The sequence below is a fragment of the Diplotaxodon limnothrissa genome, linkage group LG17 (genome assembly GCF_057381915.1).
Source record: "Diplotaxodon limnothrissa isolate DT_005_m linkage group LG17, D_limnothrissa_male_GT1.1, whole genome shotgun sequence".
NCBI classification, from domain to species: domain Eukaryota; kingdom Metazoa; phylum Chordata; class Actinopteri; order Cichliformes; family Cichlidae; genus Diplotaxodon; species Diplotaxodon limnothrissa.
This window is the reverse complement of record NC_140612.1, coordinates 4,811,129-4,822,788: the sequence shown is the minus strand read 5'-3', so window position 1 is coordinate 4,822,788 and position 11,660 is coordinate 4,811,129. Positions and strand designations below refer to the sequence as shown.

At 40.1% G+C, this 11,660-nt stretch overlaps 1 protein-coding gene across 1 annotated transcript; it reads right to left on the bottom strand.

The window, feature by feature from the left end:
- Positions 1-4,430: 4,430 nt before the first annotated feature.
- On the bottom strand, positions 4,431-11,278 carry phyh (phytanoyl-CoA 2-hydroxylase). The gene is made up of 9 exons (XM_085375624.1): positions 11,149-11,278; positions 10,432-10,487; positions 10,106-10,216; positions 8,447-8,615; positions 7,150-7,231; positions 6,530-6,711; positions 6,296-6,445; positions 6,024-6,158; positions 4,431-5,104 (listed from the first exon to the last, which is right to left on the bottom strand). Exons 1-9 carry the CDS (start codon positions 11,212-11,214, stop codon positions 5,051-5,053), a joined length of 1,005 nt encoding a protein of 334 aa, XP_085231750.1. The 5' UTR covers positions 11,215-11,278; the 3' UTR covers positions 4,431-5,050.
- Between the last annotated feature and the right edge of the window lie 382 nt (positions 11,279-11,660).

Sequence of the window (11,660 nt, the reverse complement as noted above, 5' to 3'; positions counted from 1 at the left end):
GAGAAAACCAGCTACTTTTGTGACTGCTGGAAGATGTTAAATAATAAAACTGGGAGCCAGAAACACAAGCTTTGTTCCATAGGAATATCCCTTACCTTAATAATATATTAATTAAAGCAACAAAACAACCTGAAGAGCCAGTTGGGAGCCGAAAGAGCTGGCTCTTTTTAGTGAGCCGAGCCAAAAGAGCCGGTTCTCTAAAAAGAGCTGGAAATCCCATCACTGGTATATGCATATGCATATATATAACCCATATTTACACATGCACACACATGCTGCGTATGCATCTGTAACTATGTGTGTCTTGCAAACAGGTTCTGACTTCTGGCTCATTTTCTGTTTAATGTTTTCTGAGTAGGACTGTTGAGTTTCCTTCAAAGGAAATTTCAGATCACAAACACTCCAGGGTAAAATCTGCAGAGACCAATTTAAATTGCAACTCAAAATTTAAAGAGGAACTATTATTCTCATTTCTATCTCCACATGTTCATTCTTTGACCCTGTTGCAGTACGCTCACATGTTTTGCCGCCAGATTCATGTACCTGAGGCGAGCATATTAGAGATATTTGTTTTTGTTGACATCATACAGAGCCAAAAAAATAGGAAAAAGGATCATTAAGCAGGGTGAACCCTGAGCTTTTTTATTTGGCCATGTTTTATATAACCACAATTCCAAAAAAGTTGGGATGAGATGTAAAAACAGAATGCAATGACTTGTGGATCTCATAAACCCATATTTTATTCACAGTAGTACACAAAAAACAAATGTTTAAAATGGGATAGTCATGATGGGTATAAAAGGAACATTTTATAGAGGCAGAGTTTCTGTTCCTGTTTATATAGCGCCAAATCACAACAGCAGTCACTTCAATCAGCTTTATATTGTAACGTAAAGGACCTACAATAATATAGAGAAAACCTTAGCAATCAGATAACCCCCTTGGTTATTACTTGGTGAGAGTGGGGAGGGAAACAGTGGTTAAGCCTTTTGCAGCATAACTAAGAGGGGATTCAGGGTCACCTGATCCAGCTCTAACGATAAGTTTTTACCACAGTTTTAAAGTAAAGAGGCTGTCTGTCTCCTGAATCTAAACTAAGAGCTGGTTCCACAGAAGAGGGGACTGAAAGATTCTGCCTCTCATTCTACTTTTCAGTAGCTTCAGTAGCCCGGCTTACTACAAGTAAGCCAGCAGTATGAGAGCAAAGTGCTCTATTTGGGTGATACAGTACTATGAGGTCTGTAAGACAAGATGGGGCATGATTATTTAAGACCTTCTGGTCAAAAACAACTCAAAGATTCCTCACAGTGTTACTAGAGAACCAAATTTTCCAGGTCTTTATGTCTTTAAGACATTTCTGCAGTTTAACTAATTGGTGTGTGTTATCTGGCTTCATGGAAAGATAAAGTTGGGTGTCATCTGCATAGCAGTGAAAATGTATGCTATACCTTCTGATGATACTGTCTAAGGGAAGCATGTATAATGTAAACAGAATTGGTTCTAGCACTGAACCCTGTGGAACTCCATAATTAACCTTAGTGTGTCCATTTACATGAACAAATTGGAGTCTATTAGATATATATGATTCAAACCACTGCAGCACATACCTACAGCATGCTCTAATCACTGTAATAAAATATTATGGTCAGCAGTATTGGCCCTAGCAGGACAAACACAGAGATGACTCGACTATCAAAGGCTATAAGAAGATCATTTGTAACCTTCACTAAGGCTGTTTCTGTACTGTGATGCATTCTGAAACCTGAATGAAGCTCCTGAAATAAACCATTCCTCTGCAGTACATAGAAAGAGAAAAATGCACAGTGGGTGGTTTGTTAAGACAACAGTTATAAAAGTGCCATTTAAAAAAAGTCTATTATGCTTTATTTCATATGATTTATAGAAAATTTCAGTATTTACGTTTTGCTACAAGCTCCTTAAACTACAAACACAGTTATCTGTAGGAAAAGCAGAGGCTGTATGAACTCATCCACCTAGAGAAACAAAGGGCAACTGACTTGCAGGAAGAGTTTTGATTCCCACGTTCACGAATGTTAGGGCTCCAATGAATCTAAAATAAGGCCTTGATTGGGCTCAGTTGTGGCTCAAAGCATGAAGCTGTTTAACAACAATAAAAAAATTACGCACAAAAGGAATTACTAATGTAAAAAAAACTCGTGGTTTTATTTATATATGTTTATATATGAATATATGCGGTGGCCCCAAGAGACAAAGCAAGTACAAACTCCAAAACACATTTCTAGCGTTAACTGAACTTCCTTAACAGAGCTACCTAGATCACTTAAATTACATAATTGAAAGCATATGTGTATTGTTTGTGTATTTATACACAAGCACTCATATATATTCAAAAAAAAAAAAAAAAAAGAAGTTCATTTACCTGTTACTACCACACACCAAATCCGGTCGTTGGTACTTCCTGGCTTGTGTAACCACTAGGTAACAAAAGCTCAACACTGCGCCTAGCATCCTGGAGCAGTTGTGTTTTGTATGTGTTTTGGAGTTTGTACGTGTTTTGGAGTTTGTACGTTCTTTGTCGCTAGGGGCCACTGTAAATATACTTTTATTTATTCACTCCACATAAAATGTAATAAATAAATCATATAATACAAAAACCAACTATTTACATTTCAACTTTTAACTATTTAAATTTTCAGCTTTTTCCTTTTAAACAAATTTTAAGTGAAACAACACAAAACACTGCAAACCACAACACAATTAAATATAAATTAAAATATGAAAACAAAAAGAAGATGCACATTCTCTGTCATATGGGCCTGCATGAATAAACTTTCTGAATCCTTTATCATCCGCAACTGAAAATAGTTGTGGATGATTACTATACCTTTCTAATGTGACGTTGTTGTCCCTGGCTCTCTTTCTCTCTCTCTTTCCCTTCTGCTCTGTTCCTGTGCTACTGCGAGTGTAACTACCGCCCCTCCCCCCTCTGCCCAGCGTAAAGCACAAGGCTCGCGTGCAGAGTGAAGGGGGGAAAAAGTGCGAGAGAGAGGGTGAGAGAAAGGGGGAAAGAAAAAAGAAAAACCGGATGCAATGATTGCAAAGTGCTTATGCTGGTATGGTTTAAGTGTCCTCTTTTGCATTTTCCTCCGCATGACAACATGTACTTATGTAACATATATGTTTTTCTAGGCTTGCTTTTAGTGACCATGACGGTCTCAAAGTTCAGCTCGACTTTCATGCTTTTGAACAAAGGCTTTGTTGAAATGTAACCACGTCGACTCACTCTTAGCAGTGCTGCTTTTAAAAACAACTAATTAATTTTTCCAGTCATATGACTGCCACTATCATCAAGTGCCAGCCACTTTGACTTTAATTCAATGTTAAACAGAGAAGTTCATCAGTGTTTTACAACTCTGTTTCCTCCCATTTTCAAAGTTAAAACTTTCAGATCTGGCCTCACAAAACCTTTTTCTTTCTTCCAGTGGAGGGCAAGCAGTTACTAATTACCTTGCACTGCTTTTCATCCAACTATATCAGGTTCAAATGCTGATGCTCACATTTGTGGTGTGCTGCCTAACTCCACAACAGATAGGCCTCAACAACAAAGTGACATAGTTCTTGAGCAGCTTGTTTACCAGACCTGTTTGGCTATACGTAACTCTTCATGTTAAATCTTCAAAGCAAATCACACTCTCCTAGGTACAACCAGAAGGTTGCAGGTAAGAATCTGGTGACCGTGATATGTTTTTCCTTGATGCCTTGTGTTTTGGAGCCATTCTGTTTTCAGGTATCAGTGTCATTGTTTGACCTCCACATTTCACACAGGATCTCCAGAAGCTAGTACGACTTGGAGTCTCTCACTATGTGGAGACTTTACTAAAGCCATGTCACTGTCTTTCGCTGCTTATGAATATTGTGTAACTAGAAGGTCATACAGATTCAGGCAAATGAGTCTGAATTAGCCTCACCGCTGGACAAAACAGCAACTGCGATAACAGGAACATAAAAAGAAGCACTTATCTAATTCAGGGTGGGTTGGAGCCTATCACAGTTATCATAGGGCAAAGGGTGGGATACGCCCTAGACAGGTCACCAGTATAAGTGCACAGACACAATAACACCCACAGAAATTTAAAATCAATTAACCTAACAAGCATTTATCTGGACTGTGAGAGGAAGCCAGAGTACCAGGAGACAACACACACAGGAACAGGGAGAACTTGCAAGCTCCACACAGACAGGGACTATCAGATAAAAACAAACCACCTCAAATGACTCTCCTCTTGAATTCGAGTTAAGTTTCTTGTGCGCTCAACAGAGAAAGTTCTATTTTGTAGGAGTGAGTGGATGATTACCGTCCGGTTTAATCCAGTCACTGGAACTTAAATTATTACAAACCCCAAACTTTCTGTGTATGAAACTCAAAACCACAGTCTGTTTATATAGCAGTCAATTCTGAGTTTTATTGCTAATATTAGCAAAATACACTACATTTATTACATGAAGCTCAAAAACTCCTGTTGAAAGATTAAAAATGCCATTAAAGATGCAAAAATAAACATTCTCATTAATTTACAAGGCAGAATGCCGCAAGATTAAGGCCTCTGTTAGTGTCAATTCACAAGTGCAACATCACTTAAACACTTTCATTAATCTTTCTTTCCACTTAATCCCTTTTTGAACTTCACACTCTGTCACTCGTAACACACTCGGTTTTCTTTATGCAAAAATCAATTATTATTTAGAATCCTCATTTGTGTAATTAATGTCTTCTTTTTTTCCCACTTGGCTAAACAACTTTACAGATGGATTTTAGAAGGATCTCTGTGCAGTAAAACACTGTTAAATGTTGAATTATATGCAGACTAATCCAGTGCATTTAGGTGAAAGAAAATCAGTGACTGTTTTCGCATAAATTAGATAAGAGTTGTTTGAAGCCCTTGCAGAGCCCTCAGCAGAAAAACCCGAAAACTTTGCTGCAGTGATCCAAAGCCTGTTGCTTCTCATTCAGCCGCTGTGCTGAGATGGCGAAGTTTGAGCTCAGTTTCATCACCCCGCAGAAGCGTCTTCACATCGAAATCCTCTCTCCCTGCACCAGACGACCCCGAATTGCCCAGGTGTCCTGTGAGAGAGACGGATTTGAAGGAGAGGTTAGCCACAAAAACAAATCCCTTTTATTTTCCTCTGTTTTAATGTTATTCTAATAGCAAATTTTGGAGTTTACAGGAACAGAAATTCCTTTAGCTTTTCATCAGACATCAGCTGCTCATTATGAGCCAGCTCATAATAATAGCAATCTTATTTAAGCCGTGTTTGAAAGGTTTAGCAGATGGTGGTTACATGTAAGCCAGGTTTGATGTTTTTTATCTTTGTGTTTACATAAAGTAAAACCAATGTGTTGTATTCTGTCTGACTCTGTTGCCAATTTCCTGAAATGTCTGTCGGGTGTTTTGTTCATATAATGGGAAGAATGTGACTTTAATTCAATTTCAGCAGGAAAGTTTCTACACAGTCTTTATTCTCAGGTTGTTTTCTCGTTTAGGGCAATTACATCCACTAAGCCACACTTCATTCTAAAGATGCATTAACTGAGTATCTTGCTGCGCTCAGTTTCTGTTTTATATATATAATGACACGCCAGGTTGCACGCTTCCTGGCACACATGCTAAGCAGAGGCTGACCTCGAGGTAAATGTAGCCCATAACAGGATCTTATAACGGGGGCTTGTAAACGATAACGAGACAGACCAGGGATGTTGTTACCTAACGATGCCACTGTAATTTTAACTTTTTATAAATAGATTAAAATCATTAAGTTAAGACGTTTGAATAAAGCTCAGGCGATCATTACGTGCATATGTACAAACATTGATGATATGTGGCAGACTACAAAAAGGCTGATTACAAATGTGAAACGTTGATTTCAAAAGATTTTATTTTGAAGTAGCCTTGCATGGACTACATGACCACAGCACCTCCTTTTAATCAAAAAGTAATAATGGAAAGAATAAGATAAATGAAGCTTGGATGTACGTGTCTGACCTTGAAAGTGAGTTCATCACCAACAGCGTGCCTCCTCACTATGATCTCCTTCACCTCTTTCTCTATGTTTTCCTGTGTGGTTCCTTTCACGTCAATGTAATAGCAATCACCGCTGGCATAGTGGCAGGAGATGGCCTGTGAAAACACACACAGATATCACACCTCATTACTCGTATGCAAAAAGAAATACCACAAATAATCATGTGGTTGTATGGAGCTAATTTGCATTAGAAAATATCAGGATCTCAGGTGGACTCTGGGTAATGCAGTACCTTGCGGAAGCCCTGTGTCTGGTTCATGCCAGATCCGTGGATGAGCAGTGGGTGGAAGAAGACTGTGTCACCCTTTTCCATTTCTAGGTGCACCCTGGGGTGCTCCGGGTCATAGTCTCGGACTCCATGGTACATCTTGTTCACCCCGCCCTGAGGACACATGCAATTATTTAAACACTCTGTGTGTGTACATCCTAGCAGGCATGACTGTAGCTGTTACAGTGTTGTGTGTACCTCCCACTCAGGATAGTCATGTTCCTGCAGCGTGCCCTTGTGTGATCCTGGCAGGACGACCAGGCAGCCGTTCTGTCTGTTCACAGTCTCCATAGCTGTCCACGCACAGACGATCCGATCGACTGGTCGAAAGGGAAAGTAATGCAGATCCTGATGCATCGGGTGACGGGACGTCTTCTTACCTGGAATGACAGAAGACACGTTAGACATTACGGTCCCAAACTCGTTTTCATTTTATTTTCTTCACACAAATCACACCTTAAAGATACTCTATGTTATGTTTGAGCTTAAGAAATGGATTGATGCTTCAGATAGATAAAGAACTGGCCGTTCAGAGGGAAGATTACTAGCACAGTCTAAAAAGAAAAGCTAATAACAATCAAGCACACATCAAGAGTGTTGATGTAATTATGATCACTGCCATAAGAGGGAGACAAAACTAAGGGACACGTCCAGTTATTACATTGGTTATTATTTATCTGCACAATACTTGTCCTAAAAAGAGTCACGTACCTAAAAATACTGAGTTTAAGAGTAAACCCAAGAAGTACGCAGCATCCAAATAAGTATTAAGTATTTGTGACTTTGTGGGCCAAACATTTTAGTGAGAATTGAAATACCTGCATCAGGAGGTTTGTTGATCAGCATTGTGTGCATTGCCATGATGTTCGGTCCAATGAAACACTCAACATACTTCAGGATCTGATAAAGAAAAGCAAAAATTTTTGTTCTGATAGTCTTCAGGCTTGACTTATTTCATTGTTTATCAAAAGAAACAAATTCAATGCCTATTCATTTTTTTGTTTGTGAAAAACATTTAGACATCCAGATTAATGATTGAAGTCCATGTAATGTTTTCTGCTTTATCACCTGTGTGATTACTGATAGCACCTCTGTGAGGCACCAAACCCTTTTTATCAGAATTAATTTGGCAATTAACACAGAAAAAACAACCATCCTTTGACAAAACAGTCAGATTTATCCAACTTCTTGCTTCCCCCACTTCCGTACCATTGATTCATTGAACTCTCTGGCAGCTGCTCTATTCCCATGTTGTTGCAGTATATTAATGACTAACCTCGTATTGTGGATGGATTATCTCAGTTGTTTTCCTGACTGAAGTTTGGTCCATTTAGAGCAGGGGTGGGCAATTCCAGGTCCCGAGGGCCGGTGTCCCTGCAGGTTTTAGATGTGTCCTTGAACCAACACAGCTGATTTAAATGGCTAAATTAGCTCCTCAACATGTCCTGAAGTTCTCCAGAGGCCTGGTAATGAACTAATCATCTGATTCAGGTGTGTTGATCCAAGGTGAGATCTAAAACCTGCAGGACACCAGCCCTCGGGGCCTGGAATTGCCCACCCCTGATTTAGAGCATCCTGCCATGCGATTGCATTTGTCCCTAACCATCAGGAACCTTCACGTTAACTTTTATCGAGTGGAAAAAAACTTAGCGTCCATCCTCCAGTTTCAGTGGTTATGTTATGCTAACATAGCTGTGTCACTACAAATGTCACTGCTGTTTAGTTTTCTGTCCTCATTTATGTTGGAAGTGATAGCAGAGCTGTACGTTTTAATTTTTTCAGAAATCTCTCAGTCAGAACATGCTATATCATGTTTAGGTAACTAGCGAAACTAGTGAGCTAACTTCCGCTAATTTCTAACTCTGTTAAATTCAATAAATTCTGCTTTCATGGATGCCTCATTCTCCGTTGCCGCCATGCTTTTTCGGCCATGTGCATATGAAAACAAAGGCACTGCGCATGCGCGTTTTACCCATATTCTATTGCAATATTTTATTTTCTTATTGTTGCATAACATTGTACCGGTATTACTGTAAAGGGTATAATATGGCCCAGCCCTACGAAAAACCCTACTGCTGTGTGTATTGTCTTTGTTTGTATGTGGCGTTCCAGTACCTTTGGTAGAGAGCAGTACCGGAACAGCTCAGGATCCTCCTGAAAGTCCTGCACTTTTGAGACAGCTCTCTGATGTGGGACAAACTCGGACTTTGCTATAGCCACGTCTCTCATCACCACCAGACCGGGAACCTTTATTTCCTGTCGACAGATCCGTTCAAACTCCCCCCTGAAGGAGGCACCAAAACACACACACACAACAGTCAGGACGGAAACATGTCTCACAGATGTTCTGTTAGGTTTAGGTAAGGTGAGTATGGAGGTCAGTCAATGGCATCAACTACTACATCCTCCAGGAACTGACTGTGCACTCTCACCACATGAAGCTGTGCACTGTCATTCACCAGGACAAACCCAGGACTTGCTGCACCAATGTAGGGTCTGAGACTGAGTCCAAGGATTTCAAGGATGCTGTTGCCAAGCCTGTAGGTCTGTGTCCCTTCATGGATTTGCCTCCAAAGACTATTACTGACTCACCACCAAACCGGTCATGCTAAACAATGTTACAGGCAGCGTAATGTTCTTCACGGATTCGCCAGAGCCTTTCACGTCTGTCACATGTGCTCAGAGTGAACCTGCTCTCCTCTGTGAAAAAAAAGGGTGCCAGTGGTGGACCTGACAATTCTGGTATCTTATGACAAATGCCAAGCAGTGAGCAGTGAGTGCAGGGCCCACTAGAGGACATTGGTCCGCCCTCATAAAGTCACATTTCTGATACTTTAGTCAGAGACATTCACACCAGTAAACAGCTGGAGGTCATTTGTGGCTCTGGGAGTGCTCAACCTGTTCTTCCTTGCAGACAATGAGCAGATACTGGTCCTGCTGATGGGTTAAGGACCTTCTACAGCCCTGTCCAGCTCTCCTAGAGTAACTGTCTGTCTGTTGAAATCTCTACCATGATCTTGAGACTGTACTGGACTGCAAAACTTCAGGCAATGGCATGTATTGATGTTCCATCTTGGAGGAGTTAAACTACCTATGCAAGATCTGTAGGGTCTCCCCTCATGCTGCCAGTAGTGACACTGACCCTAGCCAAATGCAAAACTAGTGTAATAAAAACAGTCAGATGAGCAGGTAAAATGTCACTGTCCTCCAGCTGTAAAACTGTGCCTGTTTTGGGAGTTGTCTCACTGTTGCTCCTCTAGTACACCTGTTGTTAATTTCATTAACACCAAAACAGCTGAAATGGAATAACAACCCCTCTGCTAATTAAATGACCAGATCAATATCCCATAAGTTTAACTGACTTGATTCTACACTCTGATTAAAGTGTTCCTTAAACAGTCACTGTAAAATTGGTAGATTTTCCTATGGCCAAACTTTCACATACTGAGTACAGTGCATGTATGAATAATCTCCAAGAGATAAAACGATCAGCCTTTGGACCGCTGTAAATATTTAGTTTTCCTGCTTATGAAAGATCAGGTATCCTTGTCTACCTTCTGTACGAGGGCCAGCCAATCAGAAGAAAGCTAGCTCAAAGGGGATGAAAGCTAAAACTGATTGAAATGATGGGGGATCTGCCAAAGGCTGGCATAAAATAAATAATCAATATTTTGAACTGTAACCTATTCAAGTAAAAATAATTATTTTATGTGTTTGTGCTTTTTAAAAAGTACTTATTTCATTTATTATTTATTGCCAAGTGTCTGATGTTACCTGAACCTGTCGATGTCCTGCTTGGACACCAGATTTCTGATGAGAAGGAAGCCATTTTCCTCATAGAAGAGCCGCTGTTCCGGGGTCAGCAGGTCATTATCCAAAGTATACCTGCCAAATTGAAAAAAATAAAAAAATAAAAAAGCTTGCCTTGCCTTTTGAGCCAATGGCACTGTGGCACCACTTGCTATTACACATGGAGAGCAGAAAAGTGGGACACTGTGGACCTGATCAATAGAAGAAACTGTGGGAAAGGTGAACGATAAACATGATTGCTGAGTGCATAAAAACCTTTAGCCCGACGCGGAGCTTAGGTGTGTCCTTACCTCAGTCTCTGTGGGTGACCGTAGCTGACGGTTTCAGCAGACGTGGGTGCAGCTCTCTTCAGCAAATCAGTCAAGGATAACAAAAACAAAAAACACGGGGGAAATGTCTGCTATACAGCAGCGAGAGATTATGATTTATAGATTTCAGATCATTTCCAAGATTTTACAGTGAAACATTCTGCCTTTCTGCCAAAATATGTGAAAATGTCTTTTATGTGAAAATCTGCATTGGTGCTCCATATTAAAACCAGGGAAACCGACAACACTTTTTAAAAAAACAAATCACATGTATAAATTTGTAACTAGCTTATCTTTAAGTTGACCTATCTACAGATAGACCTAACAGATTACACCTATTATTTAACAGGTTGATATAGACAATAATCCAATAACAGTCGTTTCCGATCCCTAAGTAACAGTTATAAATGTCTCCAGCTAGCTAGCATTAAAAACGTTTATTGCAAATGATATGCAGTCCAAACAAACACACTTGTAGAGAAACAACGGCGAACACGAAAATAACTAGCGGTGTTAACAGCGCAAGAATAGTTACAGGCATTCAGCTCCTGTCCTTATGTCAGTATTCTCCGGGAGGCCTGCAGTCCACCGCGGGTTCCCAGTAGCGGAGTATCAGTGTTATCGGGCGCTCACTGCTTCGCTATAGGCTAAGAGCCTCCAACGAGCCGATTTATCGCAAATACGAATTAAAAAAGATACAATCCCCGCAGGATGTCTGTCAAGATGGTTGATAATGACTCGGAGTCTCTCCAGAGGACGAGACATTTTCTGTCAAGTAGCAGTGCGTCGTGTCCTCTGTAAAAGTAGTGGAGAAGTGGGTTGTTGTACTTTACGTACCTCCGCTGACTGGGGCAAAGGCTAGCATGATGACACGCTCTGTGAATGTGCTGTTATGCAAAACACCTACAGTCGTTTATGGATCCGTTAAAACACAGCCCAGTCATTATCACAACGCCGTAACAAGTTTAATAGAATCAAAAATACTTCAATGATTTGTAAGGGAAATTATATTTCCCCTCCTGTGACTAGATGAACGGATCCTTTAAAAATAGCAGGAATATCGCAAAAATGCTAATGGTGTAAACGGGTAAAGAAAAATCAAAACTCTATTGTAGAGTTCAAGCATTTTTATCCCTTTAGCAAACCTTTTCAGCTGTTAGTGAACGTTATTTATTGCAAACAACGGGATTTCATAAGGATTATTTCCAGCA